At 36.8% G+C, this 19,039-nt stretch overlaps 1 protein-coding gene across 4 annotated transcripts in view; it reads right to left on the bottom strand.

Moving 5' to 3' along the window:
* pex5la (peroxisomal biogenesis factor 5-like a) overlaps positions 1-19,039 on the bottom strand; it is an 84,854-nt gene that overhangs the window by 16,384 nt on the left and 49,431 nt on the right. For 2 of the 4 annotated variants that reach the window (XM_079883727.1, XM_079883730.1), the window contains 5 exons: positions 11,453-11,564; positions 5,196-5,390; positions 4,762-4,882; positions 3,936-4,029; positions 3,704-3,733 (listed from right to left, as the gene is read on the bottom strand). In XM_079883727.1, the coding sequence (XP_079739853.1) occupies positions 3,704-3,733; positions 3,936-4,029; positions 4,762-4,882; positions 5,196-5,390; positions 11,453-11,564 (552 nt within the window). The remainder of the gene's footprint in view (positions 1-3,703; positions 3,734-3,935; positions 4,030-4,761; positions 4,883-5,195; positions 5,391-11,452; positions 11,565-19,039) is intronic. The other 2 variants (XM_079883728.1, XM_079883729.1) reach the window with 2 other exon arrangements.

The following is a 19,039-nucleotide window of genomic DNA, read 5'->3' as shown; positions in this document are numbered from 1 at the left end:
TTACTAAGTTAAACGGATTTCATACAGGAGGCTATAATGGAGGCCTCAAAAAGGACAATTGGTCTTGCTTCATTGTGCTGGTGCAGCTCTGTATAATTACATTTAATGTGCCCATGTCAGACCCTGTGTCAGTGCAACAATTACCTTTAGCATTACACATTCCATTTCCAGTGCACCCCATGGTCAAGAGACAATTCGAGCTCGATGTTTTTAGAACCATGCAGCTCACAAGTGTAATGATTGCTTCATCATGACTAGTCTTAAGAAATGTAAGAAATATATCTGTACTCCTAATGCAAGGTTTAAGTATATAAGGATCAATGGCGTATAGAGTGCCCATGATAAAGAAACATTAATCATAATATTTTTTAAACAAATGTTTTAAAATTTAATTTGACTGTTTACTGTTTAAAGGATAACTGTCGCCAAAATGCAACCTAGGGTCTTTTTGTTAATCTACCCGAGGCAAACCTTTGTTTAAAGGGGGGGTACAATGGTGTTTCATGTATTCAGAGTTGTTTACAGTGTTAAAGAGATGGATTCTCATGCTTAACATGGCCAAAGTTTTTTAAAAATATTTTGGACGAATAACGGAGAATTTGTGTGCCGAAAATCTTACTTCCGGGTTGGTACAAGTTTCGGCTGGTTTTTTTTCGACCGTGGATCTAATGACGTAGACCAGAGTGGAACTCCTTATATGAGCATTTCTCCCGGAAAAGCGCGGCCGCGCACACGTCGACCAGAGGAGAGCGAGACCGCGCACGTCAACGCGCTTCAACAGGAAATCATCGGCAGCGCTGCATAGTGTCTCCAAAGTGTGTTTTTGGATGTGAGGGAAAGCTTACCAAAGAACCCAGCGTTAGGAACACTGGATGCAGATTGTTTTTCCGGGGCAAAAACGAGTTGTGTAGACTGTTTGTTCCCTGCATTTCGACGATGAATGTTTTATAAACAAAGCCCAGATCGACGGATTCTCTCTATGGCTCTGGCTTCGCCCACACGGCCCGCCTCCAGACGCTCGTTTTTTTCCGGAAAGACTCGGTACAGCCTATCTTTCTTTTATAAATATAATAAAACTAAAGACTTTTTGGAGATATGAAGGATGCAATACTACTCTATAGGTACTCAAGATTAACAGGAGATTGAGTGAAAATGAGCATTTCACCCCCCCTTTAAAAGCATATTTAGAATGGAAACGGCACTTTTAAGTTTGACCGTATTTTCGTTTTCGGTCAAATTGCCTTTTGAATGGGAGTGCTTGGGGCACTTCTATGATAGCATCAAAAATCGCTATTTTTAAAACACTAAGAAGGCTCGACACAACATGAAACTTTGCTCGAAGTATCACCAGGGGCTCTACACATGAACTCGAGCATTGAGAACATTGTTTGTGTACACAGAGTTTACTAAAAAGAAAGATTTTGAACAACTCACTGTAGCTGTGTCCGCCGGCATTCTGACAGTCAAAAATAGTCGATCTCCGAATGCGAATGAACTGCCTCTGAATTTTAGTATTGCTTCTTATATGAGCATCCTTTTTCAAAAACAAGGTCAATATTGATTTTCACTAACGACAAAACAACAAATTATCAGTGAATTTATATGGAACTAAGCTTTGGGAGCTTTCCATCTTTACTCTCCTCCCTGTTACGTTGCATTCGGAGATCGACTATTTTTGACTGTCAAAATGCCGGCGGACACAGCTACAGTGAGTTTGATGCTATCATATGCTGCATTCCAGTCCACTTTTAGACACGCACTTGCGAACTTCCCTAAGCACTTCCCCTCGGGGGAATCCCTGCCGCCATTTTGAAGTGCGTTCCACTTCGTGAATTGGACGAGGGAAGTTTATATGGACAGACCCTCGTTCCCTCAATTTTGACCGAGGGAGCGAGTCTACTTCAAAAGTACACTTCAGGCACCTATATGTCCCACAATGCAGTATGATTGTGACGTCCCCACAGATCTCATCTAATCATCACCACAACAAACAACTCTATGATATATTAATTATAATTTTTTTAATTTAAAACAACCCCAACACACCTATAAACATTTGTATGCTGCATTACACAAATTCTTAAAGGAAAAAAAATGTAAATAATAAATCAACTCTATAGCTGATTCCAAGTGATCAAGGGCTTAGGACGTTCCAGTTCAGCCCGCCGCAGTTTCCGCCAGTAGTGGGCACTCGTGCAACGTAAGCAATGACGTGCATCCGAGTGAACGAGACGGAGGGAAGTTAGCGAGTGAAGGGCATGACAATTTTGGACTGGAACGCAGCCATAGTAGTGCCCCAAGCACTCCCATTCAAAAGGCAATTTGACCGAAAACGAAAATACGGTAAAACTTGTGCCGTGTTTCCATTCTAATTATGCTTTTAAACAAAAGATTGCCTCTGGTAGATTAACAAAAAAGACCCTAGGTTGCATTTTGGCGACAGTTAGCCTTTAATGTTTTTCAAGGTTTTTTTTTTTTTTATTATTAAATAATAAATACTCTACTGTTCAAAAGTTTGGGCTCAGTATTTCTTTTTTAAAGAAAGAAAATAATACTTTTATGCTGTTCTTTTGAACTTTCTATTCATGAAAGAATACTGAAAAAAAATTAAGCTGCACAACTGTTTCAAAATTAATAATAGTAAGAAATGTTGCTTGAGCTCCAAATCAGCATATTGTCACACACACTCAGTTTTGGTTGCTCTTTCGTTTCTGTTTTCATGGACTTTCAGTTTTGTTTTCATCAGTCACGTGTGTTTAGTTTCCCGCCAGTCATCAGTTGTCATGGACACTCATCGGATCATCACACCCGTTCGTCATCTCCTCATTATCACGGTGTATTTAAGTTCCTCACCTTCACTCTGTGTTTGTCGGTTGTTGTTCATATGTGTGTGTAGACAAGCTGTTACTTTGTCGTAGTGGATTAGAATTTGTTTTCATTAAATAACCCTTTTTAATTCTCCTTCATCTGGTAAGAGATATTATATTTCTGAAGGATCATGTGAAAATAAAGACTATAGTAATGGATGCTGAAAAATTCAGCTTTGATATCACAGGAATAAATTACATTTAGAACATATCAAAATAGAAAACGGTTATTAAATGTAATAAAATTTCACAATTTATTTAAATAATATTTCACTTCTTTTATCAAATAAATGCAGCCTGGGTGAGAGACAAAAACATAAAAAATGTATAGACCCCAAACTTTAGAAAGGTAGTGTATAGATGTTTTTTGGAGATTTGCACCAAATGATATTTTAACCTGACTACAAACCAGAGGAACAAATCAAAGGTACTGGAGGAGGCACCCACTGGACACTATCCATTTGGTGTAATTTCATTTTTTTTTATACCTTTTCCCATAGCACCCTGGGGAAATATTGTACAACCTCCGATGTTGATATTGACCAGTAGCTGGCCAATAACTAATTTGCTAATAATCTAATCATGATAGATTGCAATACAACAGACCTGCATGCTTCACTGAGGGTAAAAGCGTGTAACATTTGTACCCTGTAGCACCACAACAAATTTGAAAGTCCATGCAAACTGTGACCCACCACATGGGCACCGCTTCAGTTCATTATTTGCCATGAATGTTTGGTCTTTTTTTGTATTGAATTTGGTGGTGATGCTGTTGCCATGGTACAAATGTATAGATCATTCAGCGATTCATTCAAAGAGTGCACAGAGAGGCTTACGTGTCTTCCACTAACATATTGCCTGTTAAGCTGAAAATAAAGAATTCTAGACATTAGCACAGAATTTTACACAATGTATTGAATGGCTAAAAAACAAACCATTGACAGTTCAAGGATGAACTTATAGTAATATTTGACAACACTACAAAAGAATGGGATACATGGGAAATAACATGTGAAAGTCACATGTACAGATGATCATGACATAAGTGTTGCTCTATGTTGCACTTACTTGAGTTACTGGCACGGCTTCTGCCTCTACTTTATTATTTACCTCCAGGGAGTTCCTGGGGGCAATGTCTAGCTGAGTCTTGCAATCCATAGACCTGAGGTTGAGTCATAAGAAATGAATGTAAAAAAAGAAAAGAAAAGGTGTTACTTATTCATAGTTTCCTGTGACATCACACCCTAATAGGAATACCCACCTGGAGTGTAAAACAAGGCTTTCCTCTATTGCCAGTTTTATTTTATATATTTTTTTACCAGGTTTGTACTTCGTACAAATGTAGTACGACAGTGATATTAAAAGACCAAATTAAATATACACAGACATTTTTGATGATGCATACTATATACAGGCAAGCAGATAAACCCAGAATACAAATGAAATGCGTGTTTTTTCGTTACCATTTAGAGTGCTGAGTTTATATTCTGGGCTCATCTGCTTGCCTGAATATAGTATGCATCATCAATAAGATGTACAGAATTAGATTTTTTTTCTTTTGATCACTTTTTAAGTACATTAAGGCAGTTTAAGTGTTTTAGAATGTCCTGCTGTTTTTAGTGACTGAAGGATCACAAGTGCCCCAAACCTGCATTTTGTTCACGTATTTTTGTGAGATTTTTGTTTCATATTTTCTTTTGAGATGTGATCTACATATTAGTGGCTTGAAACAAATGGAAAATTGTTGGAACAAAATTGGAACAGTTCTATGGATGTTTTGCCCTCCAGGTCTCAATGCCAGTCGTGTGACTGAAAACTATTAATTCATACAGTATCTTTTAGACAAAGAAATTGAGCATTTTCATATGTAATTTTTATTAGAACAGCGACTCACCACACAAATTCGCCAGAAATTTTGGATGAACGTCTTCTCTCAAGTTTCCACTTTCTGCTACCATTTCGCTCTGGGTGTGGGTTGAGTTCTTCCCATTTGTCCAGTGAAGATGGAACTGCTACTGTGAACAAAATGAGGCCATGCCATTTGACAGAGATATATTATCATAATGCAACCTAAGTAAAACACAAACAACACCAAAGTTTGAGGCATTTGCAGCATGCAAGCACATAATGAAGAGGGCAAGTAGGTAACGATATGTAAGCACGTCATGCTGTTCTCAATGAAAAAGTACTATCCGTTACAGAATCTGTTCAGTTAATTGTATGAAAAACCCATTTTCATTTGTGTAACCATCTGATTTCCCTTGACTGATTTGCAAGCGTGCTCCTTGGCATTACAGCCCTTTACTTTAGCTGTGTGGCACATAATACCTGAGTCCAATGAAATTTTTTCAGGTGTCCGGGAACAGGGTATGCTATGTTCAACATCCACTTGAATCAGCTCTGTTTCATCTGGCTTCCTCCTGTACGGTGTGCCCTTAGAAGAAAGAGGGCTCTTCCTGTCTTTGCTGTGTCTTCTCTCACCAGGCTCACTCAGATCCAGCAAGTCCAGAGAGGAGGACAGTACTGGACAAAGGAAGCAAAAATAAAATAATTATCATCCACTTGTATTTGTCTTCCTGTTCCAGAAAGTTCAGTGTTTCTGAAAGTGTGGGACGCATCCCATGGCCAATTCCAAGTTTCAAGCATAAGTTGGATTAGTACATAAGCTAGAGCAAAAGTGAAATGCACAAAACAAAGAGAAAGAGAGAACTTTTGTTTGAAAGTTGTGATGGCCTCAGCTAATTGAATGAAAGTTCAAGAGGAACTGAGAGGGTGAATGTTCTAGAAAGGAACCACCAGTCGCACTTTGCTCTCAGACTTTAAATAGCAGTAGGGAATATTCGCTTTTAAGAGTGTATTGCTGAGGTTGAAGCATGCATCAACATCCTCCCATCCTTTTATCCATCCCTTTTGTGTTCAATAAACGCTAACATTTGAGAGCAAAGTCTCATTTGTGCATTACAAATAAATTGTGAGCAAGTTTTTGCTCAGTTTCAAATTAGCACACCAACCAAAAGTCCAGAGTTTAAAGGAAAGAAAAAACATAGAATATCATATTTTAGCTTAGTTATTGCTCTAGGCACTTATCTACCTGCATGGTCATAGCAATAAAAAAAAAATCAGACAGTTCCGACAGCTCAGGGGCCTGAGTCTTTGAATCTTTGATGTTGTATGTATGTTCCTCTCCAAGAGAACAAAGAGCGTTTGATATAGTGTGTGTATATATATATATATACACACACTCTTTATCAAGAACTCTCTACAGAACACTGTGTTCCGCTGCAGAGGATGAAGGTTTGAGAATAATGTGTTCATTCAATATTCAGAGGGAATGTAGACAGCTTTTGTGATTAGGTGAGATTAAAGCATACAACTTTTAGATGGTTGAACCCCCATTATACAGTATGTGAACATTAGGAACAGATGCTACAGACATATTCTTCAGATTCTACCGCCATCCTGTTACCCATCAGGCTTGCAGAACAGAGGTCTTCATAACCAGCTAGTAGACAAAATATCCATGCAGGTCAGTACTGCATATAGATGCCAGCATGGAGCATGCATGATCCAAGCCTTGAGGGCTTGACAGCATACCTTCTGAAATCTGGCACAAACATCAGAGCTGAAACCAGGTTAACACCACATGCTTTTGTTTCTGCACACCAAATACCCATCAGGACTTTGACATCTTCTAAAGCCCTTAAGAGTGCAAGAACCTCATTAAAGAACATAAAACATTTTTAAAAGGAAGGAAAAACTATTTTAAACATGTGTCAAGTTCTTAGTTTCATGCCTGCCAGCCAGAGTGCCTAAGATAGCCAGCAGTGTGCACTCCTCCTGTCTTTTTTATCGCATTATGAACTGCATTTCCCATTGCCTGGACTCATCGTGTGCTGATTGCTTCCACCTGTGTATATCTCGTTTATGTTCTCCATAAGCCCTGTGTGTTCAGTCATCCTTTGCAAAGTCTTGCTGCATGTTAGTATTACACTGCATAAAACTCAGGCTTCCTTATCATGGTCTTGTTATTCTGTCTGTCTCTCTGGATTACCCTGTTTGCCTGTGCCTTAGGACCTTTTATTATTATCTGGAGTGATTACCCTGTGGTTTTGACCTCATGCACGTTATATGGATTACAATCAAAGTTTGCGTTTGGATCTCCTACACAAAACAGAAAATTCGCTTTTTACAGATCCAGCAGCTGAGTGTAAACCAACATGCAGAAGGTCAAAACCACAGGGTAATCAATCCAGATAATAATAAAAGGTCCAAGGCAAAGGAAGGGAGACAGGCAGAAGATGGCTTTCTGAAATGCAGTGTAACACTAAAATTAAATTAGTTGAATTAAAATTGAATTAAAATACAAAAAAATATATATATATATTGTGAAATATTATTACAATTTAAAATAATTTTTCTATTTTAATATATTTTAAAATGTAATGTATTCATGTGATGCAAAGCTGAATTTTCAGCATTTATCTGAAATAGAAAGCTTTTTTAACATTATACTGTGCCATTCAAAAGTTTGGGGTTAGAAGAAAAAAAAAATCAATACTTTTATTCAGCAAGGATGCTTTAAATTGATTAAAAGTTACAGTAAAGACATTTATAATGTTACAAAAGATTCTATTTCAAATAAATGAAATAGAACTTTCTATTCATCAACGAATCCTGAAAAAAAATTGTCCACAACTGTTTTCAACATTGATAATAATAGTGAATGTTTTTGAGCATCAAATTAGCATATTATAATGATTTCTGAATGATCATGTGACACTTAGACTGGAGTAATGATGCTGAAAATTCAGCTTTGTATCACAGAGATAAACTATATTTTAAATTATACTCTAATAGAAAATTGTCTTTTAAAATTAATCTTTTAAATTGTCATAATATTTAACAATATTCTTATAAATCTGTTTTTTTATATATTTTTTATCGAATAAATGCAGCCTTCGTGAGACTTCTTTTAAAAACATTAAAAATCTTATACCAATCCCAAACTTTTGAACGGCAGTGTACATCTAGGTTACATGACCTTACACATTGTTGGTTCATTATTATTATTATTTAATTCAATGACTTCAGTTTTTTGTTTTCTGTTTGTAGATGCTTAAGAAGTGATACAGAGCTGAAATTCAGTGTGGTTTAATGCACTGATCTTGCTTTGAATCTCATTGTGTCTCAAAGAAAGAAGTATAGGAGTCCTGACGCCTTGATAATATGATAGTCAGACAATTCTTAAACCAAAGCAAGTCATAATTTTTTTATTGCTAAAATGAAAAACGAATCAAAAGCTCACTCAGGAGAATCTTCCAGTGCATAATAATTGAATTCAGAGGTGTTCCTTTGAAAGATTACAGCAGTTCCCATAAAAGACCCGAATATAAATTTCTATAATCAGCTCCATTGCTGTTACTGTCATGATTCTGCCTTCTAGTCTTTGATGTTCCCTGGTCTTGAGGCAGGATCATGACAGACCCATGTTTTATGTTCACACACATGGCCTTTTGCTGGGCCATGTGCTTGTGTTGTCTCGTTCCTCGCCCCGCCCCCTTGTTATCCTCGTTTAGTCATCATTGCTTTACCCTTGTCACCTGTTTCCCTCATTAGTTTCTCCCTATTAATTCCCTTGTGTTTGCTGTCCTGTGCCGGTTCATTGTCATTCATTGTGTGAAACTATCTGTGAGTACCTGTTGAAAGTCTTGTCTAGAAAGAAGAGTTTGATCCCGTCTTAGCTGTTAGTTTATTGTTTAGTTTTTTGTCTGAGTCTTAGTCAAGTCTTGTCAGTCTAATATAGTCTATCCTGTCTTGTTTTGCCCCCTCGTGGGTTTTGTTTTCTGTTTTTTTCATTAATAAACCTTGTGTGAAGTATTTACTGTCTGCGATTGGGTTCATCTCCGCATCACCATAACAGTTACAGACAGACACTACTTAAAGCCTGGTGTTCCTCAAATGTACATTTTAGTTTAAGAGTGTAGTTTAATTCAGCATAAAAAGTATACAATCATATTAATTAAGAAATATTACTACCAACAAGAAACTGACTTTAATGCAGTGTTTATTTGGCAATTTACTCTGACTCCACATTTAAAGTCAGGCACAACTACGCATAATGTTTGACAGACTAAAAATCTTTCATACTGTGAACTATGTACTTTGTGATTTTGATTGCAGAAAGTTCTGCCTGGTACTTTCTGAACCTCAATATGCATTATGTTCAGAGGCACAGTAATAAGCCAACCGCTGCTTCATTGCTACCAAATCGAAATATCCTCTAAACGTAATCTGTTGGTAAATTAAAAATGCTGTTTTCTACAATCAGAAAGTAAACTAGATAGTCTATAGGGAGTAGTAGAGGTTGTCTTAATTGCTTTGTGTTGTAGGCAAGACAGGATGCAGTTTTACTCAACCTCTCAGTGTGAACTTCACGTATACAGCTGTCATGCAGTGAGAGGCCACTTACTTCCTCATTTAGCAATGTGTCTGTCAGCTCCGCTAATCAGTGGTGAAGATGTATATAATGTAGGTGACATCTGTTAGGAATTAATTAGGTAGAAACGTAAGCATGAGCGATATCTGGTGTTAGCAGCCACCATTGAGGTTTGCCATGTTAATGGCTATACAAAAATATCACACATTTGTCTGAACAGTGGCATTAGTTTAAAGTTTGATATGGCAACGGTATGCATGTCTTTTGTTTAATTATAATTTACTTAAATTATTGAAAATGAACTATTTAGGTTTTTAAAATCATTCAACTCTGCAGTTATCTAGGTAACTCCACCAGGCAGCTATTTCCAGTCATGAAAATACATCTATTTGAATTTCAATCAGGAATAACACTGATAAATTGTTTTTTTCCTCTTATTTTTTTGTTTTTAGTTCAAACATGCACAAAAACAGTATTTTTAGGCTGGTCCATTTCTAGTTTCCATGGAGTGTTACAATTTCTCCTATTTTTGTACAAGTATGCATGCTGGGAAGAAGGTGAAAATGACTGGATAACAAAATATTATAAAATATTAATAAAATATGTTTTCTCACTGTAGGGCAACACTGTCAAAAGTTCGGAGTTGGTAAGATTTTTATATGTTTTTGAAAGGAGTCTCTAATGCTCAACAAGGCTACATTTATTTGATAAAAATACAGTAAAAACAGTAATATTGTTAAACATTTTTTACAATTTAAAACAGCTGTTTTGTATTGTAAAATATTTTAAAATGTAATTTATTCTTGTGATGGCAAAGCAGAATTTTCAGCAGCTATACTCCAGTCGTCAGTGTCACGTGATCCTGATGCTATGCTTATTTAGTGCTAAAGTAACTTATCACAGTTGAACATGGTGATGCTTAAAAATGTTGTGGAAACCGTGATACATCTCTTTTACGGTTCTTTGATGAATAGAAAGTTCAAAAGAACAGCATTTATTTGAAATGGAATTCTTTTGTAAAAGACTTTGATCTCGCTTTTGATCAATTTAATGCATCCTTGCTGAATAAAAGTATTAATTTAAATAACCAAAATCTTACTGACCCCAATCTTTTGAATGGTAGTATAATTTATATAAAAAAATCCAATTAATATGCTATGCTTGTTGGTTTTGGTTCTTAAAAATCTGATTATATTGTAAATGTTGTTAAAGGGGTCCTATTATGCTTTTCCACTTTTTCAACTTAGTCAGTTAGTGCAATGTTGCTGTTTGAGCATAAAAAAAGATCTGTAAGGTTACAAAGCTCAAAGTCCACTCCAACAGTTAACAGATTTCACTTTTCAAGAACTACAACGAACGGCTCGTTTGGACTACAACGTGATTTTTCCAGATCTTATGAAGTCACAGTGTTATTCATTTAAATAATCCCGGCCACAGAATACGCAAAAAAAGTGGACGAGGCCTGGCTGAGCTGCATTAGAGAAGACAGTGCTGTCCCTATGTCAAAGAGACTGTTTTTTCCACCGTTTTTTGGTGGACGAAAAACGTGTTTTTTTGTTGCTTTTGTAAGCTCTCGCTTTTGTAAGACGGTTCACCTCTCCTTAGGAAAGTTAACCATGGTTTTGTTACCGATTACTGTTTGTATTACCTCAGTTTTCCCACAAATATCACAATTAAATGGTGGATAACATCGTATCTATATGTTTAAGAAATTTTTTTATCCGTTCTGCATGATCATCTTGTTCGTTAACATTGTCAGGGTCTGAATCGGGCTCGAATTGGTTTGATATTTACGCAATCCTCAATATTTAAGCTAGAGAAGAACTCGCAGTTATGGAGGGGCGGGACATTTCCGCGAACACACGCTAAGCACTAACCAATCACAGCACATTTCGTATTTCTTCATTGAAATCGCCTTGTTCGAGCCAGACTGAGGAGAGAGGAGCTGTAATTATAAAAATAATGTGTTTTTTTGAACAATCAAGCATGAAAACATATTTTAGTACATCCCAAAAACAAAATTAAAGACTTTTTAAAGGGGTTTAATAGGACCCTTTAAAAATGTCAGAATTAGTAGCATAATAGTATTGTGCAATAGTGGAGAAGCAGGATTGCTGAGGAACTACAGGAAGGTCAAAATCTCTGGTACCTGCTGTGTTGGAGGTTACTGGGCGGGCAGCTCCATCACACTTGGTTTCGCAGAGGAAATCATCGATGGAAGGGCTCAGCAAGGGACGGCTCTCTTGTTGCTCGCTCACCAGCTGAAAAATCAAGCAAAAGAGTGCGATGAGATCTACATTAATGCACTTGGCCTACTGTTCTCCTATTGCTTGAGTTGCAGCCAGCCTCCATTGTGCCATGACCATCTCTGCATGTGATTGGTAACACTGGTAGTCACTACCCTTGCAGCTCCTGCCTATTTACAGGACTGAGACGACAATTCTCACCTTGCCCCCTTCTGACAAATGTCCCTGGGGATGTTTCTCTCTCCCTTTCTCACTTAAACAGAGAGAAAGCAGACCAGTAAAATCACAAATAGTACACGTGTCGTGCTTGTTTTTCTAGAGGTCCAAGTAATTGTGGATGAATGTAATTATGACAAGGTGTGAGACTTTCTTTATAAAGCCCCCATCAGTGTACTATGTGTGCTATGTGACAGAATGTGTGTATACGTTCTCTTGAGAGACTGGCAAAGAGGTGGCCTTGTGTCTAACAGAATGGAAAAAAACACATCAATCATCATCTGGTTGTTCTCATAGTGTTCATTCAGCCATGCCACAGTCTCATCGGAGGAGAGCACTTTTGTGGTCAGTGCATGGCTACAGCATATCTGCATTTTTTTAAGCCTTAACTACCGCTCTTTTGAAAATACAATCCTTTAGTCATTAAAAAGACACGCATTTACAACATTAAAGAGGTTCCTGATGCTTAATCTGTGTGCTCAATGTGGATAAATGCATTATTTTCTTAGAACATATATTGTACATGGTACTTTTTTTTTTCTTTTTTTTTTTGCTTATTTGTGTGTCCGTATAGGTTTGCATCAGAGGAGTTGCTAGACTCTTTTGGGTAAAAAGTAGTAAAATTTTACTGATAAATCCTATAAAAAGTAGACCATATTGGGGCCCGATAAACAGGCTAATCTATTAATTGCATTTGATCATCTCCATTGTTTACATGATTTAAGACACAAAGCTGATCACACCAGCTGAGGCAAACATTTCTTTTCATTTATATCTTCATCTTCACCCCCTTGGACTCCTCCTCTCTTCTCTATTTTTATTGTTGTTGTGCAGATTGCTTATGTGACTACATGACTGGAATGCAGCTAGCTACAAAGCTAACACTTGCTAATGTCTTAATAAGAAGCCATTTGTTGTGTAGGCCTATATTATTTTGGTTGGTACAAATTTAATACATGGGTTTCTGACACATTTAACGGTGCTTTTAAAAGTTGTCTGTTAACATCATTAGTTAACTGTGTTCATATCCACCAGTAACAACATAATGCAATGTTTGTATTTGTGTTTCAAAGGTCAAAAGTCATAACCTGGGAAAACCCAGACAACTTCCGGCAAATTCAGATTTGCTCGAGAAGTAGTCTGGCAAAGAGCTCATTCAAGCCCATTTCCATGGCCTAGAAATCGCGGCACCAATCAGAAACTTTGAGGCAGGCTTTACACAATGACGATCGCTCTGATTGGTTTTAGGTCTATCCAATTGCGCCCAGAGGCATTTGAGCGACGTCCGTTCAACTTTTAAATGCATTATTATATTCAAATTGCAAACACATGAGGACAGTCTCCATGAAAGACCCACTGGCAGATGAACGTGCTACTACATTTCTCTCCGAAACGGTAGGAAATTAAATTAGATTTAATAGAGGATTTTAACTGTGACACGATGATTGACAGGGCAGTTTACGTGACAGGATGCACGCGACAGATCCGTCCGATAAAGATGACGAAGTGGTATGTCCCATTTTTGCTACACATTCAAAAGTAAATACCTTTTCTTCACAAAAAGAGTACATACTTTTATGGCGTAGTGTAACTTAGGCGAATTGGGACGCAGCTTTACAAAGCTTGACGATCGCTCTTGACGAGGCATTTGAGCGACGTCCGTTGGTGACGCCCCTTTGGAAATGAGTTATTAATGAAGCTTTGCCAGACCATAACTCAGTTACTACTGAGAATGGTCTGGTTTTAACCAGGCTACAAAAGTCACTAAACATGCTGTGAACGAATAGAATAGATACAGCTAATGCTTAAAAATTAAACTATTATTTTAGCTTCTGCCTGTTTGCTAATTAGATTGTAAAGCTACAGTTTGAGGTTGGTAATATTTTGTAATGTTTTTGAAAGAATTCTCTTATGCTCACCATGCTGCATTTATTTGATCACAAATTATTCTTGGGCTACACTTTTTTTTCTATTTTAATACATTTTATTCCTGTATCTCAATTTGTCACTGTCACATGATACTTCAGAAATAATCTGATGCTGATTTGGTGCTCAATAAACATTTCTTATTATTATCAATATTGAAAACAGCTGCGCTGCCTAATATTTTTCTGTGGAAACCATGATACATTCACACATTTCAATCTTTGATGAATAGAAAGTTTTTAAATAGAAATCATTACAAATGTCTTTACTGTTGCTTTTCATCAAATTAATGCATCCTTGCTGAGTAAAATAATTGATTGATTTAAAAAAAAACTGTAAAAATCTTATTGACCCCACACAAAGCTTTGAAAGCTTTGATGCTGTTTTTTTGCAAACAAATTACCTGGGGTGAGAATACTCTAAGGAAAAAAAAGACACTTTTTTTAATTATTGAGGAGCCTGTGCCCCAGTATTGATGAAGCTCTGAACATCCCCGGTTTGCATGTTGCTGACATGTTTCTTGCAAATAGAGGACTGTATCATCAAAACGCTGCTGGTTGTAAAACAGCACACATGTAATTGCATGTCACATTCACATGTCACATTCACTATGTATGGACTAAACAACAACAGATTCTTCAAGCAACGCTGCCTAAATTATAGACTGTTGCATGTTTTTCATTTAATGCAAACTGAAAAGAACTATAAATTGAAAACTCTGACTGGCTTTTCAACTTTTCAAGACTGGCTTAATTAAAGGTTCCACGGGATAAAGGTTTTAATAAAGGTTTTCCCTCGGATTTATTTTTAATTTGTCCGGGGCTTAAATAAGACCATAGAGACAAAAAGTCCCGCTGGAATTAATTTAGAGATGGACATAGAAAAACAATTGAATTAATAATAATGGAAAAAAATGGATAATACTTCTCTGAGCAAAAACTATCTGTGCTTAGCAATTTTCTGGTGTATTAAATATATTCAAACTATAGCGAATGTACGAGGGTTTGTGATCTCTACGTACAGTAGCTTGACAGAAGCTTTGAAATAAATACTGAATATTCATGAATAACACGAGCAGTGTATGTTGGCCAGAGCGCTTGGGAGAACATTCCTGCTGTGAGAGTCTGTGCCAGAACGCTGACCCAGCAGTCTTAATTGGGTTGGACAGACAACTCTGGCTCTCCTGGTGTCGTCGGAGATTTATTCCTTTGCTGGCTAGAATGCCTGATGTTACCCAAGCTGAACTCCTGCTGTTACAACACCTTGTACATTTTTTATTAAAGGGAAGACAATGATGGCACTCTGTCTTCTGTTGTCTTTGACTTCTTTCACATACAGAAAGTTCAGTAAGCATTTGAACATTTTGAAGTGTCAGGCTGGGTTATATAACAGCAGTTCTGATGTTTTATCACTATAGGTGAGCTGGATTTTGAGCTCACTTTTATTTTCCTCCTCTAAGCCTTGTTATAAAAGCATAACTTCCTCCCTTGTGAATGCCAGCAGAACAAGGGCCATAATGAGAGGGGGAGAATTATTTTGGAAATATTTAAGGCTCTTCAACTTAATTAGATTACTCTGTATTCCCTTTAAAAATGTTTTTCACTTCAGGCACAGATTGGTTGCTGACATTTAATAGGAATTATTAGGGGACAAAACTCATTCTTGTAATTGGAGCAGATAACTACAGTCACACTCCACAACAGTTTGACTACTTAATTAACTTAGTCTGATTATTTCAATAGCAATCTGGCTGATAGAGAATTTGACGGGCTGTTCTGTCTGAGAGAAGGAAACACATCTGGTGTGTCTTCAATTAAAGGTGCATTCAGTTTGGTGCTAAATGAAAACGTTTTACACATTAAGAACTAAGCTGTGTTTTTGTGAAGGGAATGTCATCTGAATGGTGTTGGGGAGCGCGGGGCACAACCTAACGTGGGGTTAAATGTAACACAGACCTTTTACATAGTTAGTCAGGGTCAAGCAGGTTGTGTTTCCGCTCTTTTTCTCTTGCTGCCAGAAGACGGTCTCCCACGGATTTGTGGAAAGTTTTGAAAAGATTTTGTGAAGATACTGGACAAACACCATGCAAGTACATTTTTTCATCATACGTTTTTTTTTCCGGTTTCTGAGTTGGGTGTGTACGTCACCAAATCTAACTTTATATTACCTTAATCACTGTCTTGGCTAAAACATAGCACCATTTTGAAACATGTCAGCAACTCCTATAGCAACTGTTATCTATTCTAGGCTGTTAACTGTTAACTATTTTTTACCCAGCGGGGTTAGTTGTAGCACAGTGTTACAACCAAGCCGCCAAGTGTACAACGATAATGAAATGAAAACAGGGAGCCACACAACTTTTCAGGTTTGAGTATTTATTTATATATTTATTTTGCCACATTTAACTTTGCTGGACTTTCACAAACGATGTTGGAATTTAAATGTCAAAGTATGATTTTTTCACATTTGTTAACTATGCATTGATCACTTGTTTATTTATTAAAAAGCCTGGTTTTCATGCAATAAACCCTTTAAAATGTGATTTTGAGCTCTTTTTATTATTATTACTGTTATAATAATTTTGCATGCAGCTGCCACACACAAATATAATTCAATAGCAATTACAATATTTGATGATTTTATGTATTTATTTATTGCAAAACTGCATCCCTTTCATATCTCTATCCATTGATCCATAATAAGGATGATTGGATGAGGGATGGATGTATGGATAGTATACCTATCTATACAGATGCACAAACAATATCAAACTATACAGATAAAATAGTACTGAATTATGTGTGTTACACACAAGTGTTACAACTAACCCCTCTGTCAGTTACAATTAACCCTGCATATGGGGTAAGTTGTAACATTTGCACGAAACTGTACGAAAATGCTATAGCTATAAGTGTAAAATGCTAATGCTATAGGTCCTAGAAAAAAAACTTTTAAGTGTTCATTTGTAGCAGGTATGTGTATGTTGCTTGTGTAAAAAAACCCAAATTGTGTTAGGTTGTGCCCCACGCTCCCCTACAATCACATGAGATAGAGAAGACTGTACTTTTTGTAAGTTTTTCATAAAAAGTTTTTTTTTATTATTATTAAAATTAAATTAAATTATTATGACAATGTTCTTCGCCATGACGTGACCACTAAACGTCGGAGAGGATCCTCAAAGTCCGTTGGCTGCTGTACTGTAGGCCTACTTGGCACCGTTTGGTAATGGTAATAATAATTTGGTAATTGGTAATTTGGCTTCGAAGAGCGAAAATAAGAAAGTGAAACAAACTTTTTATCGTGCTTTACCAGAAGAGACAACAGGAGAATGCGTAGCGTTACCTGTACTGATTGATTGAATGAATGACAGACGCAGTAACAGAAGCTAGAAGACTTTGTACGGATACACAAGGTGGAAAGATTCGACGATGAAGACAATCCAGAGTAGTGATGACCAAGTAAGTAACGTTAGCTTCTTTTTGTTGGACAGGAGGTAAGGGAAGTATTTTTTTTGTAAACCGTGCTCTCTAAAACTTGGTATCCGGCAACATTAAACTCATCGATCATTCCGATTCACGTCGATAGATGGCAGTGCAGCGTGGAACAGAGAGGCTAAATTAGTTAGCTAAATAATTACTAAATGCACCTTTAACTATGTTTACATGCAGATTTTGTTCAACACGATTGCAGATTCTGAAAGTACTGTTTATATATATGCTAAACTTTGCAATCCGTTTAATCGTTTCCACCACCCGTATTAATTTCAAACAAAACTTCTGCGCATGTGCAGAAGAAACACAGAGAATTGGCGTTTTTGACTTCGAAAAGCGTTTTCTTATGTTTTTTTGTGGACTATTGTATTAGGTTATTGTCGTTGTATATGGTGCATGCACATACATTTGCCAATAAAGTTAATATGGAGTAACTTAGACTTTAGACACAGTAGGCTTACAGTAATTTGGTGTCTTTTCGCTCCGATATGACATAGTTCCAAAACAAGTCAAAGAAGATTGCAAAATTAATAGCGTCTCCGAGCAACACAATATTAGTGTTTCCTTCTTGAATTAATCCGTTTTAAATCGGTTGAATCATGAATAATTTAATGGCTCATAAAGACAGTCCCGTGTCGCCACCTTCTGGTGTAAAAGACAAGAGTAGATTCAGAATTTTATCTTCTTGGATGGTTTATTTTATTTAAAACGTCCTACAATATTGAGAACTTTTAAAAAAGTTCTGCTTAAATTTTGAACCCTTATTTCCATTAAAAATGAGTGCCAAATTTCTCTGCAATCTGTTCCTTTTTCTACTGTTGTTTGAATCAATGCATACAAGTGTCCCTTGATCGAAAGATACAACAAAGCATTGTAAAAGAATGAAGTGTGTTATAAGCGTGAGGCTCCCTATAAATTCAAACAATGAATATTGCAACATAAAATTCAGCCAAGACTTGAACATCAAGGCCACATATTTTGTCTTTAATTAGGATTTGATTATTAATGTAATACTGTACATAATTTTCTATTCTGAGATTCATATTGCTTATGTCCCATCTTGCTATGATCCTCAAAAGCTTTTATAGCAACAACATTTAGCCCCATGAATTAGGGAAATGAAGCGAGCAACGACATAGGCTATGTATTCTAAATGTATTAATGTCTTCATTTATAGGCAATGCAATGGATTAGGTAGGCTAGCCGTTTATTTCGTAACATAATTAACCAAGGGGCCAAAAAAAAAAACTTCAAACCTGATTTTACTGAACATAAGAACTACTTACTTGTGTAAATGCCACAATAAAAATACATAGAATAAATAACCACTAATATAAGATACTCATTGGTTAAGCCCCTGCTCCTTTAAGCATGAAAGTGAAAGTGCTCTTTTCGGTTGTATTGCGGTGCCCAGTGAAACATGATTTCTACCACCCGGGAATACGATTTCTACCAAGGGGGAAAGGCACTACGTCACCATGCATCAGTTGTACACTCGTTATTGCGGTGCATTGTGGGATTGACTGAGTGCACTCTAACGTTCACTGTGGTTTTGGACACCACTACAAATGGTTGTCCCTTCAAATAGTGCCCTATAGGGGTATATCGGACACAGCCCCAGTTTCCATTGGTTGAACTTTCAAGTGACGTTGGAAAACACTGTCATGATTGCGACGTGATTGGATCCCGGAAGTCCTATAGCTGTAGCCAAGCAGCATGTCATGCCACTCTGCGATCTACGCATTGGCTTATGTTATGTTTGGGCTTGTTCGAGACCACCTGCTTTAAATAAAAATATGCAGTCTACTTTGGTTTACTAATTTTTCACAAAGTTACAACCAAAAACATGGCGCAAAA

The sequence above is a fragment of the Squalius cephalus genome, assembly GCF_949319135.1.
Source record: "Squalius cephalus genome assembly, chromosome: 10".
Taxonomy (NCBI): Eukaryota; Metazoa; Chordata; class Actinopteri; order Cypriniformes; family Leuciscidae; genus Squalius; species Squalius cephalus.
This window is presented reverse-complemented; position numbering and strand designations above follow the sequence as displayed.